Source organism: Typopeltis vanoorti, chromosome 18 (genome assembly GCF_054136105.1).
Source record: "Typopeltis vanoorti isolate ZY-2024b chromosome 18, IOZ_Tvanoo_1.0, whole genome shotgun sequence".
Lineage (NCBI taxonomy): Eukaryota > Metazoa > Arthropoda > Arachnida > Uropygi > Thelyphonidae > Typopeltis > Typopeltis vanoorti.
In genome coordinates, this window is record NC_143566.1 from 111,944,666 (window position 1) to 111,964,560 (window position 19,895).

At 35.6% G+C, this 19,895-nt stretch overlaps 1 protein-coding gene across 3 annotated transcripts in view; it reads left to right on the forward strand.

Annotated features, from left to right (window-relative positions):
* Mvd (mevalonate diphosphate decarboxylase) overlaps positions 1-19,895 on the forward strand; it is a 137,938-nt gene that overhangs the window by 25,400 nt on the left and 92,643 nt on the right. For all 3 annotated transcript variants that reach the window (XM_090408722.1, XM_090408723.1, XM_090408721.1), the window contains 2 exons: positions 6,633-6,703; positions 10,620-10,687. In XM_090408722.1, the coding sequence (XP_090264848.1) occupies positions 6,633-6,703; positions 10,620-10,687 (139 nt within the window). The remainder of the gene's footprint in view (positions 1-6,632; positions 6,704-10,619; positions 10,688-19,895) is intronic.

The following is a 19,895-nucleotide window of genomic DNA, read 5'->3' on the forward strand; positions in this document are numbered from 1 at the left end:
GCAACACCATTGAGCTTTGCTTCACAGATTCTTCTTCTAGATGTATTATGAATGTCAACTCTTTTTGTGGTAACTCAGACCATAACCTTGTTGCATTGCCATTTTCTCCAGAATGTTCTGCTCAATCTCATGTTCTCTAATGCTGCCAATTCCAGAGGATGGCTTCTGTGATTGGTACTCCTTGTTTCAGTGATTTGTTTATTGTTTTTGTTCTCCTGATCCCAATATCTGTTCTGGCTAGATAATTGAAGTAATTCTGTATTGAAATGTTCTTATTCCACTGAAAATTCCCAAACCACTATTCAAGCCTTGTTCTCCAAGAAGTTTTCCAAGATAGACTACAAATTCATTATAGGAGTGGATTGAGATAGAAACTCCAGCTTTATGCCAAATCTTCAAAAAAAAAAAGGGAAAAAAACCTTTGAAGGTGTTTTTTTCTTTGTTTTCCCTTTATTTTTTTTCCTTCTAAAGATTTCTTTCCCTGGACCAAAGACATAAAACTTTCATCCTGCTGAAATAGCAGTTTGCACTCAATCTTTTTCTTTCAGTACATCCTCTTCTCACATACATCTGATACCATCATAACGTCACCCAGAGATAAGCAATCTCATGGTATCATCTTTTTTGTCAATTTCTGCACAGATGACATTGAAAATTGCCTTCCATATTACTAAGAGAAATTTACTGCATATCTGTTATCTTTTGCCAGAAAGACATTAGAAGAATCTTTTAGTAACTTGGATACTGAGCCTTCCTGAATTAATATCCATCATATATTGTCTTCACATTCTTGCATTTTTCATTGTGTGAAGTAATCCTTTATTCAGCCATTCCTTAAAAAAGAAGTGAAGTTAGCCATCCAACTATTGTTTGGTTTCCTTCACCTTAGAAATTATTGAAAATTATGGAGAAAATTCATCAACACTATCTGATTCATCACCTGATGGTCATCTGTTTAATAAGCAATCACCAATATGAATTAACTCACTTTCAATACACAATGGAAATATATCTTACATTCCCTGTCTTTGCCTTTGAACATACAATGGAAAAATTTGTTTTTCCATTGTATGGTCACTCATTTCTAGGACATTTGAAATTAGGTCTAAACTAGAGGCATATTTACTATTTTATGGTTTTTCCTTCTGTTCTTTGATATTAGATTGCCAATTTACTATTATTATTATTCCAGTTCAGTGATGCATCAAGACATTCCAAGTTATCGTATGTGTGTGTGTGTGTATGCATGCGCATGCGTGGCATGCACAAATTTCTTAATCAACAGCTGCAGTGGAAATCAAACCTATTAAACATAGGTTTGATTTTGTAACTTCCCAACGCAGCAAACAAACCAATAAATAATAACTAACTGGTGTCATTCTGAGATAAGTTTACAAATAAGCTTCGAGGATGAAAGCTGAGAAATTACATCTCATCCCAAAAAAAAAAAAAAAAAAAATCCAAACCCATATATCACATTTCAGTGCTGTAGTTGCAGCTCTTAAATATACAAAAAAAAAAAAAAAAAAAAAAAAAAAAAAAAAAAATCAAAATTGTAAATATATATAACTCATTGTTAAATGAATAAGTAAGTGCTGTATTATATTATTATTATTAATACATTATACAGGAAAAAAAAAAGAAAATTAAACCTGTTGTAAATAGGTAATCTTATGTGTTGTAAATATGTAATCACAATATTAATCATAATTTTAATAATTAAAAAAAGGATTGAATTAAAAAATATATACATATATTATTATTATCCTAAGACTCCATGGAGTCAAAGACTCATCTAGGAGATCCCTTTGTCATATACCCAGCTCATCATACTATGTCATAAACATATTCAAATTCTCTGAAGACACCACACTGTCAGGCAAGGCATTTCAAGCATTCACACTCTGTATGCAAAAAAACCCTGCTACTCACTCCTTTGTACACACTCTCCTTATACAGCTTCCAGGGATGATCTCTTGTTTTCCCCCAATCTCCCACCATTTTATGAAAAACCTTTTCAACATTGATCGCACAAAAATCCCTTACCAACTTGTATGTCTATCATATCACCCCTCTTTCTCCTATCCACTAGACTCTGTAAATTGCATCTTCTCAATTTACAGAGTCTAGTGGATAGGACTGGAATGCTGAGTGGATTCTCAGCATTCCAGAGACAGTTAGTTGCTTCTGGACCATTTCCAGCATTTCTTTTTCCTTTTGAAAACCAGGTGACCAAATCTGAGGAAACAATGGACTACTAAACAATGGAATATGTCTCAGTCATATTCCCCCCCCCCTCTTCTTCCTATTTACAAGTCTCTGAAATTTACATTATCTCAATCTGTTCTCATACTCCAAATTTCAAAGATTACTGACTGCCTTTGTGATTCTTCTCTGGGACTCTTTCCAACACATCCTCATCACCATGAAAACCTGGCAACCAAATCTGTGCACAATAATCCCTATGAGACCTGATCAAGGCCTTATACATAACCACTTTATTTCTGCATGTCAGGATCCTCTGCATCATTACCATTATCCAATGTGACGTCTTCACAACTTGTGCAATATGGCCCCTGAATTTCAGGTCCTTATCCACCAGTATTCTCAGATCTCTCATCTCCTTAACTTCCTTTAAAGTTTCCCTATCAAATGCATACTTTGCAAACCATCGTTGCTTACGAAATCTGGAAACCTTACACTTTGTAACATGGAACTGACAGTTCACATATCTGCCCATTGATACAATTATTCAAGTCCTCCTGTAAGGCCATAACATACTCTTGACTCTGCATTGCTCTCCCCAATTTTGCATCATCTGCAAACAGCTGCATATCACAAATTAAATCCATCCTAATATCTTTAACATACAAATTGAACAAGAATAGTCCCCAAACTTACCCCCCCCTGCAGTACACCACCTTCCTCTTTCGGGATACTGAACCCCAATATACAAACTTTCTGATACCTATCTGACAGCCAGTCACTGATCTAACTAAGAAGTCTGTTATCCAATCCCGTCTGTTTCAATTTATTTAACAGCTTGTCGTGTGGCAGTCTATCAAAAGCTTTTGCAAAATCCAAGTACACTACTGCATCTCCCTGTCCAAGGTATCTGTTGCCTTGTTATAGTACATAAGTAAGTTAGTAAAACATGATCTCCCTTTAACAAACCTATGCTGATAACCACAGAGAATACTGCTGTTATCAACCCATTTCTGTCTGCTACTTTTCACCAATCACTCTAGTACCTTCACCACAACTCTGGGTGTACACATTGGCCTATAATTTGACGCCACAGTCTTATCACCACCTTTATGCAGTGGAACAATTTTACCTTTTCCCATTTCCTTGGAACCTGTGCTGTTGTAAGACTTATTAAACAGGCAATACAATGCTACTGCCGTTCCCTGGAACATTCTCTTAAGACATTTATTTCCTCAAATACCTCCTACTCACTCACAATTAAGCCATTCTCTTATGTCCTCTACACTTAAGTTCCCCAGGATTCCACCCTGATCAGGACAAAACACCTTTATAAATTGATCACTGAATACCTCAATAATGTCTTCTGCAGCAGTTACCATTCTACCATTTTCATCCATTAACATCATCTTACCATGATCATTCTTTCTATTCTTTCTTCTGCTTGCCACATATCTAAAAACACTGGTATTTCTTTGCCTGATTTGTCGATTTCTGCTCATACTGCACTTTTGTTTTCCTTACTAGCTGAGTCACTCTTTTGGCTTGTTCTTTACATTATCATCATGTAACTGATTAATTATCATTATTCATCTTGTAATGCCTCCTAGGTGCCTTTCTGCCTTTCTCTTCCAGATTTCATCCTTAATGCTCTCATTCATCCATTTTCATCAGTTTCCGAGCATCATTTATTTCCTTACTGTTCAACTCCTCATTCCATGCTATAGCTTCAAGCTGTCTGCTAAGCTTGTCATAATCACCAGCCTTATAATTCCACATGTATCCTTTCCTCACAGAAGTTTGCATATGGCTAGCCACAACCCAGGTGATTACTTCATGATCATTCTCGCAAACTGGAGGAAAGTGTGAAACCCCATTCACAATTACATCCTCTGATGAAATAACCAGATCTAAAACTCTAGATCCTTTCATGCCCTCCTTTACATGCTGCCTGCTTGAGTTCTTGAGAGATAACTATCTCTCAAGAACTCGAGAAATTCATTTTCCTTATTCTCAATACTATCTCTTCATTCCAATCTATACCACCATAATTAAAATCATCCATAATAATTACCCTTTCTCTGTTCACTAATCCAAGTTGTTTACACATTTCTTCCTCACCACCCTCCACATTTTTTGGCCTATAGCAAAATTCAACTAATTATGTCTTCCTGTCAACCTCCACATTGCATCACACTGCCTCATAACCATTGCCACTATTTTTCTCTTTCATGTCTGCCTTATGCAGACATATTTCCCCTGTTATCATTAGCAGCACTCTCCCTCTCTTCTTGTCCTTTCTACCTTGGCAAAAAATACTGTATCCTGTTTCACTTATTCCAATGATTTTGGGGCAAATAAACTCAATCAGTGAAACCATATCATCTTCCTTATTTCTGATACTTCTGGCATTTGTAATTTGTTTGTTCCCCACCACACCTGCCCTTGCCGAATCACCATTATCACCACTTACTACATGTATCTGCTCAGTCACAACTTCCCCAACCACATCAAAATATATTTCATCTTCATACACACATTCACCTCCACTTTCAGCATCTGCTCTCTCTATGCCATGTCTCCCTGTGCACCTGGGCTCCACTGTTTCCCTGTTCCTCTTGTATTCCCATCCATTCTACTTCATCTCTCGCACTACTACTGTTTCCATTCTTGTAGAGAGGCTTATACGCTGGTTAAACATGATTATTAATTACTTAAGGAATTGACAGTGTATACTAGAAATATAGTTTGATTTAATTTATATTTCTAGCATACGCTGTCAATTCCTTAAGTAATTAATAATAATACTGTTTCCACTGCCAAGCACTTCTGTCTCTTCAATACCACTCTCCTGATTTTTCACTTCATCTCTTACTTCTTATCTCTTGCATGCATCACACACTGTTCTTCCATATGGCAACACTTTCTCTAGTGCACTCACTCCAAAGCCATTCAAATGCAATCTATCACACCTGTGTAATTCCATTCCTCCCTCAAACACATGCCATACAATCTCGGTATTGCAGCAATCCACTGGGTTACCTTCACCGCCTTTGCAATATGTTCACTGAATTTCAGGCTTCTATCAATCATCTTCCCCCCCCCAGATCTCTTGCCTCCCCTATCTCCTCCAATCGAGTATACTGCCTCCCATCGATGTATCCCAAACTTCAAGACTTTATATTTTGCTGCATTAAACTGATACCCCCATTCGTTTTGCTATCCACTCAGCCAACCAGTCGGCCCGGTTGGCCGAGTGGATAGCGTATCTGCTCTCCAGCCAAAGGGCTGCAGGTTTGAATCCTGCCATGGGCATGGATGTTTGTGATTGTCTGTGGAAATACCAGTGGTGGTAGATGGCGTTGGTGTAGTTGTGGTCAGTTGTGATTGAATGGTGGAGATGGAGTTGTAGCCCTGGTGCCTCCCTCGATGAGTCCTTGGACTCCCTGGAGGTGTCAAATAATAATAATAATAATTACTAATAACCCTTCCCTGCTTCACATCATCTGCAAACAACTGAATATCCCCTTGCAATCCATTGACAATGTCATTGATATAAAGGTTAAACAATACAGGTCCCAGTACTGAGCCCTGTGGGACCTCACTTGTAACCTTTTGCATACTTGATATTGCCCCAACATAGACAACTCTCTGATACCTTTCAGACAGAGAATCCTGAATTCAGTTGACTAACCCGACATCTAAACCCATGTGCTGCAACTTAAGTATCAGCTTATCATGTGGTACCTTGTCAAATGCCTTTGCAGAACCCCCCCCCCCCAAAAAATGGCAGTATGCCTTTCCCTCATCAACTGTTCTTGTCACTTTATTATAAAAGGCAATCATATTACTAAAGCAAGAGCATCTTAACAAATCCATGTTGATTCTCACAGATAACATTACCTCATCTGCCCAACGCTATATATGGTCCCTCACTAATTTCTCCAAGACCTTAACAACTACTGATGACACAAACTGGCCTATAATTAGACACTTCCAGTCTGCTACTGCCCTTATGCAATGACACCATCTTACCTTCCTTCCATTCCCTGGGTACCTTTCTCGTAGCCAGACTTTCATCAAAAAGCCAAGTCAACAGCGCTGCCAGTTCTTTGGCACATTCTCTCAAAATCCATGGTCAAATACCATCCAGTCCCGCAGCTTTACTGACATCCAGAGTACTAAATGCAGTTGTTTTTTTATGCATACTGAAACAGTCGAAGTAGAGTAACATCTAGTACTGGATAGATAACTTGCATCTAGTGTTAAAGATGAGGAACTGCGCATGTATTACAATGTGCATACATGTAGTATTTGGAATAGTAATAATAGAAAAGTTTAATTTTGAGCACTGCAGAAATGCATTAGCGTTGTATCTTATTCAAATTCTAGAATCCTAAATCCTTATTCTCTATTTTTATTTGTAGGGGGCAAAAGAAATGAAGAGTCCATATTGCCATTAAACGATTCTCTTAGTGTTACCCTTTCAAAGAGCCAGGTAAATTTCATTTGTCAATTAATTTATGCATTCCATTTGTATTTACATCATTTTATATTTACAGTATTTGCATATACAGTATTTTCATTTAATTTCCAGTATGGAGACCACATGTTTTTAAACAGAAACAGATTTTAATAAAATAAAGAACATAGCCTAAAAAGCTTCTTAAGTTGTCAGACTTAAAACATCAGCAGTACATGACTTCTAACACTGATGATGCTGGTTTGAATTCTGCTACAGGCATGGATGTTTGTGATTGTCTTTAGTTGGAGATGAATTTTATCACTTGATGTGAGACCACTTGATTATAGAGGCCTGAAGTGACTTGAAAAAGTTTAATGCTTAGTCTCTAGAGAAGGGTTTCCAGACTATGTAAAAAATACAAAAAATAAAGAAAATCCTTACCCCACCCACAGTACCAAATACAAATAACCTTTCATGGGAGCAACATAAAAAAAAAGAGTGGTGAAAATCCATTGGATTAACTAATATGCAAGTGTTTGAACAATCTGAACAATGCTAATTGTTGCATTTTGTGGCATAAAGCTTGGCATATCCTTCTACATTTGTTTGATCATTGATGAATGCGGACCAAACTTGTTATATGATTAAACCTGGTTTTTGTTACAGGGTTATGGAGCATTTCTGAGGCTTCTTTAAATTTTCTTATAAAACAGCTATGATCAAACAAGTAAAAGTAAATAAAAGCTAAATTCATAATAAAAGTAAAAGGGATAGCTTCATTAACATAAAACTAAGCTTAATGTTGCTATTATTATTGCTATATTGGCAACTCTATGGAGTCCATAGACTCATCGAGGAAGGCCCTAAACATTATGCCAAGTATATGCAAACCTATGCAAACCACACACTTGCTCAATTTTCAAGGCTTAGCCGCTAGCTCTCTCACCACCACATCTATTCCGAAAAACTTCCTCTGTATTAATCCTGTAAAATCCTTTCAGCAATTGCATGCCTTAATCATATCACCCCTTTTTTTTCTTATCAGCCAATTTCTGTAACCATAAATCTTCAACCTATCCTCATAAGGTGCATTTCATAGAACTGCCACCATCTTGGTTACTCACCTCTGGATTCTCTCCATCTCCTTCTTATCTCTAAGAAACCCAGGTGACCAGATCCTTGCACAGTAGTCAAGATGGGTTCTTATTAAGGTCCATTCTTGACTACTATAAAGAAGTATAATAACCTGCTTCTCTCTACTTGTGAGAGTGTTCTTCAGTAACCAAGTAAACCAATGAGCTGTTTTAGCCACTTTTGCAATGTGCTCTCTAAACTTTAACTTTCTATCCACCAATCCAAAATCCTTCGCTTCATCAATTTCCTGGAGTAATCAATATGGTACAGAGCTGGTAATATTTTCCTCTAAAATGTATAACCTTATACTTTGCCACATTAAACTGACATCCATTATCTTTGTTCATATTGCCGGTATATTTAAATTATTCTGCCAAATTTTAACATAATGTTTATTGATTGTTGCTCTATCCAATTTTGCATCATCAACAAATAACTGAATATTTCCGCCTCATGTTCTTTCCTGTATTATGAATGTAAAAATTAAATAGTAGTAACCCAAGTAAAGGGTCCTGGAGCACACCACTAGTCACAGGCCTTCTACTGGACTCTTACTCCAGAATCTATCACATTCCATGTGACATCCTGTCGAAAGCCTTTGCCAATTCTAGCAGCATCACCATATGTCCATTATCTGTAACTCATCTCTCACTGTATTATTATTATTTTTATTCTTCTTCTTATTATTATTATTCCTACCCTCCTCTTTTACTTTGCAGTGTCAAGGATTTTCTATTCACTTAACTGCTACCATATCGAGGATAAGGTGGTTAGCTCTATGCCTCTCAGTGTGTCCTATGTCTATAGATGCGTGTGTCGCCTGGTTTGCCTATTCTGGGGGACGAAAACCTGAGTTTCTGGGTGCAAAAACCCCTTACCTTCATGTGAGACCGGCTAACTCACCTTTAGTCCAAATAGAACCAGATAAAGGTTCCTCACATCATTGATGGGAATCTAACCCAGGTCTTTCTGACCAAAGGGCTTCATCTATATTGACTGAGCTATGGAGGCTCATTATTATTATTATTATTTTTTTTTTTTTTGGCAACTGCATGGAGTCAACAGACTCATGGTGGGAGGCCCACTCAACCAGCAACATGTCTATCATAATGAGCTTTGAAGTTATTTACACTACCTGCATTCACAATGCACTCTGGTAATGCATTCCACTCACCAACAACTCTCCATGCAAAAAATGTACTCCTCACACTCTTCTTCACCACATCTTTATACAACTTCCAGGGATGGCCTCTCATTCTTAACATCCACTCTTTATTAATAAGATAAAATTCCTTAATTAACTAGAAAGTCTCTATCATATCTCCTCTTTTCCTCCTAGCCACTAAACTCTGTAATCCATATTCCCTCAAACACCGTTCATAACCAACACTCCATAGTCCTGATATCACTTTGGTCATTTGTCTTTGGACCCTCTCTAGTGTTTACACATCACAATGAAAACCAGGTGACCAAACCTGAGTGCAATAGTCCATATGTAGTCTGACCAATGCCTTATATAGAGGCACCACCACCACATCCTTATCTCTACGTGTCTGTATACTTTTTATCATAGCAGCAATATGATGTGCAGTCTTTGCAGCATTTGCTATGTGCCCTTGGAACTTGAGTTCACTGTCTATCATCACTTCAAGATCCCAATCTCGTCCACTTCCTGAAGTACAGCTCCACCAGTACAGTATGTAGCCTTATATCTTTGTATCCCAAAGTGTAACATCTTGCATTTATTAATATTAAAACTATACCCCACTCATTTGTCCAAGCTAAAACTCTATTGAAATCTTCCTGTACAGAATTAATATCAGCACTACTCCTGATAATTCCTGTTCATTTGTTGCTATGTTCGGCCACCTAATTTAATGCCTCCATTCCACTTTTCTAGAGATCTTGTCACTATATTTTCACTGTAAAGGTTGAATAGTAATGGTGAGAGTATGCATCCTTGTCTTGATTCTTTTTCAAGTTGAAATGCAGGGGACACTGAGTTTTCAGTTCTTACTGTTGCTTGATTTCCTTGATATAAATTCTTTATGAGGGTTACTAGATGGTTTGGTATTCCTGATTCTTGCATGATATCTCATAAAATATCCCACCTCATACAGTCAAAGGCCTTGGAGTAATCTATAAAGCATAGATAAAGGCTTAAGTTGAATTCCCTTGCTTTTTTGATTATTTGTCTGATGTTAAATATATGATCTCTAGTTCCTCGACCTTTTCTGAATCCTGCTTGTTCTTCTGAGATCTGATGGTCTATAAAACTTTGTAATCTTTCCTTAATAATGTGTAGTAAAATCTTACTGGTATGTGAGATAAGGGCAATGGTGTGGTAGTTTTCACATTTGTTGTGATTGCCTTTTTTGTAGATTGGGATAATGGTGGAACTAGTCCAGTCATTTGGCCATCTTCCAGTCTTCTAGATTTTGTTGCATAAATCAGAACCCAGGTCTTTCTGACCAAAGGGCTTCGTCTATACTGACTGAACTACAGAGGCTCTCCAAAAAATTGGGTAACTGTTATTTTAAGATCCATTCCTATACAACCATAATACTTCTTTTGTACAATATTAGAGGGTGTCAAATTAGGCCTTTGAATCTTTTGTCTCTTATGATTTGAATGTTTTACTTACTCATTGTTGTGTGTAAACTGTAACATTTTGTGTTCTGAAGATGCTGGTTTGAAATCTATCAAAATATAATCCAGTTAATGAACATCTTTTTATAATTTAGTTAGTTTGTTTGTTTTGTTGTAATACAAGTTCTGGCTTAATATTATGATGCTATATTTTAATATATTTCAGATGCGTTCTCAAACAACAGTTGCTATTAGTCCTTCTTATAAAGAGGATTTAATGTGGCTCAATGGAAAGTAAGTGCAACTTTTAATTTCTAAAATCATAGAATAGTAAAAGCTGCATAATAATATATTGAGAGATATACCAGTCAAAGTGAATTTTGGTGTGATATTTTTTAATTGTTCTCCTATATATATCTGTGATGTGTCTACTGGTTGAATGCTTACACCAAGGAATTTGGGTTAGCAAATTTAAAGAAATGGAAATATAGTTCAATGTCATCATAATGTTCCTGGTTGATATGTGATTCAACCAAGTTTCACTTATGCAAATTATCTTTGGGTGTACTGATCCAACACTGAAATCCTAATGGGAAAAATCTTATAATACTATAAGCAGAACCGGCGATAGGGTCTTTGGCGCCCACATGAAATTTCTATCTAAGCGCCCCTGTAACGATCCGGGTGTGTGTGTGGCTCTTTTACGATAATAAAAATTTAAAATACTTAAAATTTTTAAAATAAATTTTGACAGAATAGCCACACGTTGGTTCACTAAAACGCCCTCGGTTCGCTAACGAACCGGAGGTGTTTTTGACTAGGCAGGATAATCGTTAAAAACCTGAATATTCAAAAAATTCTTAAAAGTTAAAGCAAATTTTGACAAGGCCACTTCACTTTAATTGTCGAATATAATGATACAGGGATTATAGCCTTCTCACTGACCCAAATCGCTAACAAAATTAAAATGAATTTAAATTAAAGTTAAAATTTATTTGAACTAAAGTTTAAAAAATTCTTTCATTTTACAAGTTAGTAAATCCTTAGTAACTTGTAAAAAGTTTTTAATAATTTTTTATAAGTGGAACTACCTTTTAGGAAAATAAAAGAAACTCAAGACGGATGAGAAAATAAGAAAAGAATTCAGAAATAATTAGAACATTTAATATAAGTATTCAAAAAAATAACATCTTTACAGAATAACAGAAAATAAATTAAATTACATAAATATACTTGAAATTTTTTTAATTAAAATTTTAGGGTTTTTGATTTCATATTCACAAAATTAGAAATAATGGTCTTAACATCTAATTCCGCACATATATCATTTTCAATAACTATTAACGCCAAACTAGCAAGCCTTTTTTGTGACATACTTGTTCTTAAGTAGGTTTTAATCAATTTCAACTTGGAAAAGGAACGTTCACCGCTCGCTACACTAACACTAAGGTTAATTGTATTCTTAAAGCAATTGAAAAGTTAGGGAAAGATAAATTATTGGACACAATAAAATTAAGAATATCGAAAGGGTTTTGAATTAAATTATCCTTCCGAAAAATATCCCAGAAAGCACATAACTCGTCATATAGTTCTATTGCATTTATGTTTTAATTGTCGTAAATTTTTTCGTAAATCTTTGTTATTAATTTGTAGTAATCTATACAATAAATTGAAATTATCATAATATGTTTTTAATTGTTCAAAACGTTCTATTAACGAACACATTGCAACGTCTAGAAGTGTATAAAACACATTCACTCTAAATTTATCTACTGGTGATTGTGGCATTTCATCATGATGCTTGTAGTCAAATTGTCATGTCTTCTTTTGTCGATGAACTTCTGTACCAGTTTTAAATTCTTGTTCTCCATCCACCTCTTCACTCAGTTCTTTTGCTGTTTTTAGAATTTCTTTAAAATTTGTATCTCATCGATACTCTTGTAAAAATATTTTTAAGTTTTTGATAGATTGTAAAGCAAGTGTAATGTTCATATTTTTGTCTTGAAGCATTTCACTCGCAGGTTTATTCCGTTAAGTAAATCATGCCAAGTTATAAGAGAGCAAATAAATTTGTAGTCCTTTATTTTAGCACATAATGTTTGTGCTTCATGCTGAGTTTCTTTATTAAAATTTTCATTATTTAAAATTTCAAAAAGTGCATCGTAAATTTCTCCTAACTGATATCGTAGAGGGTGGATTGCATTAATTTTACTTTCCCATCACGTTTCTGATGGCTGTTGCAATGTTAAATTTTTTACGAACTTTAAAAGGATTGCCCAATGTTTGTAAGAGAATGACTAATTGTATCAGCATTCACTTTGGCTGCATCATTAATGATTAAATTTAGAGTATGAGCAGCACATGGCACGTAAAAAGCTCGAGGATTTTTGTTCAAAAGGAAATTTTGGAGCCTATATTTTTTTCCCTTTCATATTTGCAGCATTGTCATACCCTTGACCTTGCATGTCTTCAATGGAGATGTTCCATTTTTCCAGTTGTTCCATTATTGTTGCACATAAACCACGTCCTGTGGAATCTGATATCTCTACAAAACCTGAAACGTTTTTCCTGATCTTGACAATTTCATTGTCACAGGAAACAAAGCGAATAATAATGATCATTTGTTGTGTTTTACTTGCATCAGGTGTGCATTCTAAAATTATGGAATAATATTTAGATTTTCGAATTGATAATAAAATTGTATCCCTGATTGCGTTACTTAAAGTTTCCAATATTTCATTTTGTCTGTCTTTACTCAAATAGTGTACTCTATTATAAATTTAGTTTAATCCTTTATCCAAGTGTGAGCAAACAAAGTTTGCGCCTGAAAGTATCTTCAGGGATTGGGGTAAGGTGGTACAACACCAGGGCACTCATTGCAAAGGTGGAGCAAGCTACCAACACTCCTATCTCAGTATCTCCCATAATGCAAAACACATCTCCTTGCGGATATGTATAATGTTATGCATTAAGGGAAGGGCCACTACCCAGACTAGTTTCGACCTTTATTGAGGTCTCTTCAGTGGGAGCCAGGCCCAAGTGGAGATACCAGGCAGAAGCATTAGCAGGTCATCTCTACCCAAGCATATTGACCTCAACCTTATTTGGGTGCAATTCTAAGACTTGTTCTGACATCCTCCCACTTCTTCAAAAGATCTTTAATAGCAGATGTCGGCATTGGTCCTCTTTTGTCTTCCTCTTTTTCAGAAGGAAACACATCTCTCTGAGTTTCTTGGTGTTCTTCATTCAAGAGTTCTTGGAGTTCTTCTGTCGTCAGATCCTTTTCATGTTCCATTATAAGCTCTTCAATGTCATCTTCATTCACCTCCAATTCCAGATCTCTTGCAGTTGTCACACATTCATAATTTCAGGGACATCATCTCCATCTCCCTGAATGCAGGATGGACGCAGCTTTCACCAAGCAGAATCCAACTGTCGTTGAGTGACTTCTGACCATGTCTTTTAAATGAGCTGGATAGCTTCAAGAATATCAAATTTTTCTTTCCAAAACATTTTTAATGTTATCGTTGAGGAGAATTGGCATGCTTCAAAACACCAACAAAAAAGTGCGAGAGTGTACAATTTCTTACCCGCAATAACCTCCTGATCTATTGACTGAATCAACGAAGTGGTATTTGGAGGCAGAAACTGAACTGTCAGCCAGGAAAAGTCTTCCAGCAAATTATCTTCAAGGTCTTTTGGGTATCCTGGTGCGTTGTCCAATTGCAACAGTGCTTTCAATGTTCAACTTTCAATTCATTGGTCTGAAGGTAATCCTTGATGCTTGGGGCACAAACGCATCAAGGATTACCTTCACGCAGGTTCTTTGAAAAGAACCTGTGTGAACCATGCCCTTTCATTCGATCTCCACATCACTGGCATTCTTTCTTTAATTATGGAATTTTTGTGAAACGGTAGTGATATGAAGTTTAAGCTTCATATCACTACTGTTAGCTCCCAAAAGTAATGTTAACTGATCTTTCATGGGTTTATGCCCAGGAATATTTTTCTCATCTTTCATGATGTAGGTATGGTTCAGCATGCACTTTCAAAATAAACCAGTTTCATCACAATTGAAAATTTGTTGTGGACAATATCCTTCTTTTTTAATGAATTCTTGAAATTTGAGAAAGAACTTCTCAGCTTCTTCTTTATCTGCACTCGCAGACTATCCGTGCATTACCACATGTTTAATGCCAGATCTCCTTCTGAACTTTGCAAACCATCCAGTGGTAGCCTTGAATTTTATCTCCTCATGTGATGAATGTGGAGTTTGTTTCTTCAGCTCTTCAAAAATTTCTCTAGCCTTCTCTTGAATGATAGGCATACTAGTTACATCTCTTTTCATTTCCCTTTCTTTTATCCAAACTAAAAGCAATCTCTCCATTTTTTCATGGATGGCACATGTTTGTTTCTCAGATGTGATTTTCGTTACTCCTTTAGCTGCTTGAGTCTTCTTGATTATATCTTTCTTAGCTAAGATTGTGCCTACCGTAGACCTGTTCAAACCATACTGCTTAGCAACATCAGACATCTTCTGCCCACTTTCTACTTTGGCTATTACCTCTTGCTTGGTTTCTATGGTGAGCACAGTTCTTGACACTCCACTCTTTTTAGACCTCATAATATTATCAGTTTTTTTTTTAAATAAAAAGTTCAGAAAAGCACTCACAAAAATTCAGAGAACAGAATTCAACTAATGCACAAAAAGGTTATGTATACAACTGTTCAAATTCTCTTTCCAGAAACCATTCATAGATGGCAGTAAAATACAGTTCTACAAATCTTACACACAGCATTGCTTCTTCTTGCGTTTGTTCTGTGAGATGTTCGTTATCCGAACATGTGTTTGTTGTCCGAACATAAAAATCTTTTGTGAAAGTGTTCGTTGTCCGATTTGTTCGCAGTCCAAACTGTTCGTTAACTGATCACCCACTGTATATCATTATCATTATTATTACATGACATCTCCAGGGAGTCCAAGGACTCATTGAGGGAGGGCATCTACTCTAAAACACTATCACTCGCTCCACCAACTACAATTAACCGCATCTACACTAATGACATCTACCGCCAACTACCACCACTAGTATTTCCACAGACAATCACAAACATCGATGATTTGAACTCGCACCTTTTGGCTGGGGGTGCGAATATATTTATATATATAAATATATATGAAATACGGAGAGGTTGATGCTAGGGATCACATTAAAAGATAAGAAGCAAAACACCTTGATAAGAAGCCAGACTCTCATCACTGACATTCTGTACCATAAGCGACTAAAATGGGAATGGGCCGGACATCTATCCAGATGAGAAGATGAGCGATGGACCACCATACTATGAACTGGATTCCAAAAGAAGAAAAATGAGGCCAAGGACGTCCTAAAAGAAGGTGGAGTGGTGAATTGTCAAATTTTGTTGGGGAAAATTGGTCAATCATTGCTATGAACAGAGAAAGGTAGAAAGATCTGGAGGAGGCTTTCATCCAGCAGTGAACAGAAAATGGCTGAAAGGAAGAAGAAGAAGAAGAAGATATATATATATATATGTATACAATAAAACCCCTCTTTTACTCTTTTCAGGGAACTGATGGAAAAAAGTGCAAATAGCAGGAAAGCGTAAATAGCAGGAAATGTAAAAAAACATTTAAAAAAGGCTAAAAGATGACTTACTGCTAGTATGTGAATCTACATACTAGATTACAAAATTTAATAACTGAAAATAAATGAATTTACAATGTACTTACATTTATCTATTTAACAAAATCTTTAATTGTTTTTTTTTTTTTTTTTTTTTTTTTTTTTGACAGCGCAAGATTGCTTTGCATTGAGTTCAATGCTTGACCTGTTTTTTACTATTGTGTTCAAAGTTGACACGGAGAGTCCAAGGTCTTATGCTAAATGCATACGTGTTCTGGCATGCCAATTTACACGTTGCAGAATTGCCATCTTTTCTTCTACCGAAATACATTTTCTGTCTGTTTTCTCCATAATCCACCACTGCAACTTGAAAGCTACTTTCACACGCTAAATAACGTTGCAGAAATTATGCAATATCAATTCGTACTGTGATTGAAAAATCACGGTATTGCTCATCACTACAGTACTGCTGCTATGCGTGCAAGTCACCGTGATGACGGAAACGAAATTACAGCCAAAAGCAACGCCACCTAAGAACAGAAATGCGCAGATTTCCGCTGAAATCGATTCGAAAATCGGTATTGCCACCTAGAAAAAAAACGCAAATCACGGGAAATAACGTCCACATCAAGTTGTTAATGACGGGAAAACAATACATCGTGAGAATAGGCCTGAAGACAGGACCAAGAGAAAATGACATAAATGGCAGGAAAACGTAAATTGCGGGAATAAAAACGGGGTTTTACTGTATATATATTCCAAATGAAATATTTAATTGTCAGATTGCAAAAGACATTCAAAAGTTAAGAAATATATTAAATAACAGGTACTCAGTCCCATCACAGTAAATTATTTTTAAGCATATTCTGAAATTGTTTTGATTCAAGCTTGTGGAGGGTCTTCATTTCTTGGAGCAGTAATAATATTTTGTAATTTATTAATATTAATATTTTTGTATGTTTTTATAAATAATTTACATTTTACAAGTGTAATGAATACCAAATGATGAACCACATCTTATATATTCTATATTCTGAAGGATATGAAGAAAACATATAAAGTTCCTGGCAAATAAGTCAGCTTGTGCTCTTAGAGAATACAGAGACAAATGCAACGAAGCTAAACACTGTGTAAAACTAACTAAACAAAAGTCATGGGAGGACTTTGGCAAGAACATAGAAAATAAATATCAAGAAGTGGAAAGATATTCTGGTGAAGAAGTGAAGAAGCTTAGAAATGGAGGAAAGAGTGTTGTAAAAATGGGAGAAAAAGATATCCATCCTTGAAGTATGGAGTAATTACTTTGAAAAATTGCTAAATGAAACAAACAGTGATGACAGCACAGTGGCAAAAAACAATGACCAGACATGCAGTCAGGAATACATATCCATACTTGAAGTAGAAAAAGCCATCGAAGGCTTGAAATGTGGAAAGGCAGCAGGAGTAGATGATATTCGGCCAGAAATGCTGAAGTATGGTGGTATAAAAGTCTTACAGTGGCTGCACTGCATAGTTCAGAAAGCCTGGACAGAGGGACAAATTCCTGATGATTGGAGTAGAGCTCTCATAGTACCCATATATAAAACGAGAAATAAAACTGAATGTTAGAATTACAGAGGCATTTCATTACTGAGTGTTCCTGGTAAGATATATATGCAAGTATACTTGAGAAACGGTTGAGAAGAATTGTGGAAGAAAAACTTGGTGAAGAATAAGCTGGATTCAGGCCAAATAAAGGCTGTCAGGATCAGATCTTCACTTTACAACAAATAGTTGAGAAAGCATAGGAATATAACAAAGATCTATACTTAAGTTTTGTCGATCTGGAAGAGGCATATGACAAGGTTCCAATTTAGAAGCTATTCAATATGCTACAGTTATATGGTGACAATGGGGCATTATATCAAGCAATACTTAGTCTTTATTTGAGTTGTAAGTCAGCAGTTAGAATTGAAGGAAGTGCAGGAAGACGGTTTAATATTAAATCTGGTGTGAGACAAGGATGTGCATTATCACCTCTGTTATTCGTTATCTATATGGATCGCATTATGAAGGAAAGTTGTATTAAACCTGATATCAAAATTGGAGATGTTAATGTCAGCTCTTTGCTTTATGCGGATGATGTTATACTTCTAAATAAATCCGTTACAAGTCTGCAAGATTCTCTGACTAAATTGAATAGCTGTTGTAATAGATATGGTATGAAGGTCAGCAATAAAAAGACAAAAAGAATGAAAATAGGCAGAATCGTTGAAAATGTCAACTGCATTTTGAATGGAGAACCTGTGGAACAAGTAAAAAATTTCAGATACTTAGGCACGATTTTTAGTGAAGATGGTAAATTAAATATGGAAATAGACCACAGAATCAACAAAGCTGGTATGGTAGGAAGTCATTTGAATAAATTCATATGGAATAAGAGAGAAATTAGTCAGAACACTAAATTAGCTGTATACAAGACAGTGTTCAAACCAGTCTTAACTTATGGATCTGAGAGCTGTGTCAAAAGTAAAACACTTGACCAAAGACTAGAGACCGCAGATATGAGAGTCCTGAGAAAGATTAGAGGCTTGAACAGATGGCATCAATGACAATATCATATTAAAAACGAGGATATTAGGAAAGAACTTGAGATTGTCAGCATCCAGGAATGCATTCTATTTAAGTGACCATACCAGGTGGTCTTTTTACTTAAATAGAATGGCGAGGAAAGATTAGCAAAACAAGTGTTCTCTGCAAGGTTGGCAGGAAAACGACCCAGAGGAAGACCAAGATATAGGTGGATTGATACTGTATAAAGTGCCTTAGACAATAGAAATATAAGATCTGATAATGTTGCAGTCTTGGCAAGTAACAGACTGATTTGGAGGAAAATTGTAGATGGGAAGTTAGTAATGATGTAAATTTTTCATGTAGTGCTATCATATCCTGCACACCCCTTGAGGGGGTACATGGCAGGAATTTGATGATGATGATGATTATCATGGGTGGAAAGAAGAAGGAGACATGAAAATATGGAGAAATTCATAAAAGTAACATTTAAAAATAATCAAATCGATAGATTTAAATTTGTAAATACTTTATATTGTAAATATTGTATGCAAGCTTTATATAATATAAATGAAATTAAAAATGAAATGAAAAATGAAAAATATTAATTTAATTGAAAAATGAAAAATATTTATTTAATTCAGTGTGAAAATAGACAACAGAATAAGAAAGCTGCAATAGCAGGCAGAGTGAGTTGAATAAATTTATTTGGAATAAAAGTGAAATTAGGCAGAACACATTAAACTAGCTCTGTACAGGATAGTGTTCTAATCTGCTTTAAATTAGATCTGAGTGTTGGGTCAGTTGCTCAAATACAAATATGAGAGCTGTGAGAAAAATTAGGGAAAGATGGAATCACTGGCAGCATCACATTAAAAATGAAGATATTACGAAAGAATATATTCATTCTTAAGAAGATATTCTTAAGAATGAAGATATTCTTTCGTAATATCTTCTTAACATACTTAAGAAGAACTTAACATAGTTAGTATGCAAGATTATGTGAGCAGAGCTAATTTAATTTGTATGGTCAGCTAAATAGAATAGTAGGGATAAGGCTAATAACTCAGGTATATAATGCCAGGATGGAAGGATAAATACCTATAGGAAGATCAAGATCTAGTTGAATTGATGCAGTTCCACTAAAAGGCTGGAATTTAATATCTGGAAATTCTTGAGTCTGAACAAATAACAAATTCTTTGGAAAGAAAATTGTTAATCATTTATAGGAAATTGTTAATAGTATAAATTTATCATTTTTTATTGTTGTAGGACTTGGCATATCCCTTGAGGACTAAGTTCACAAC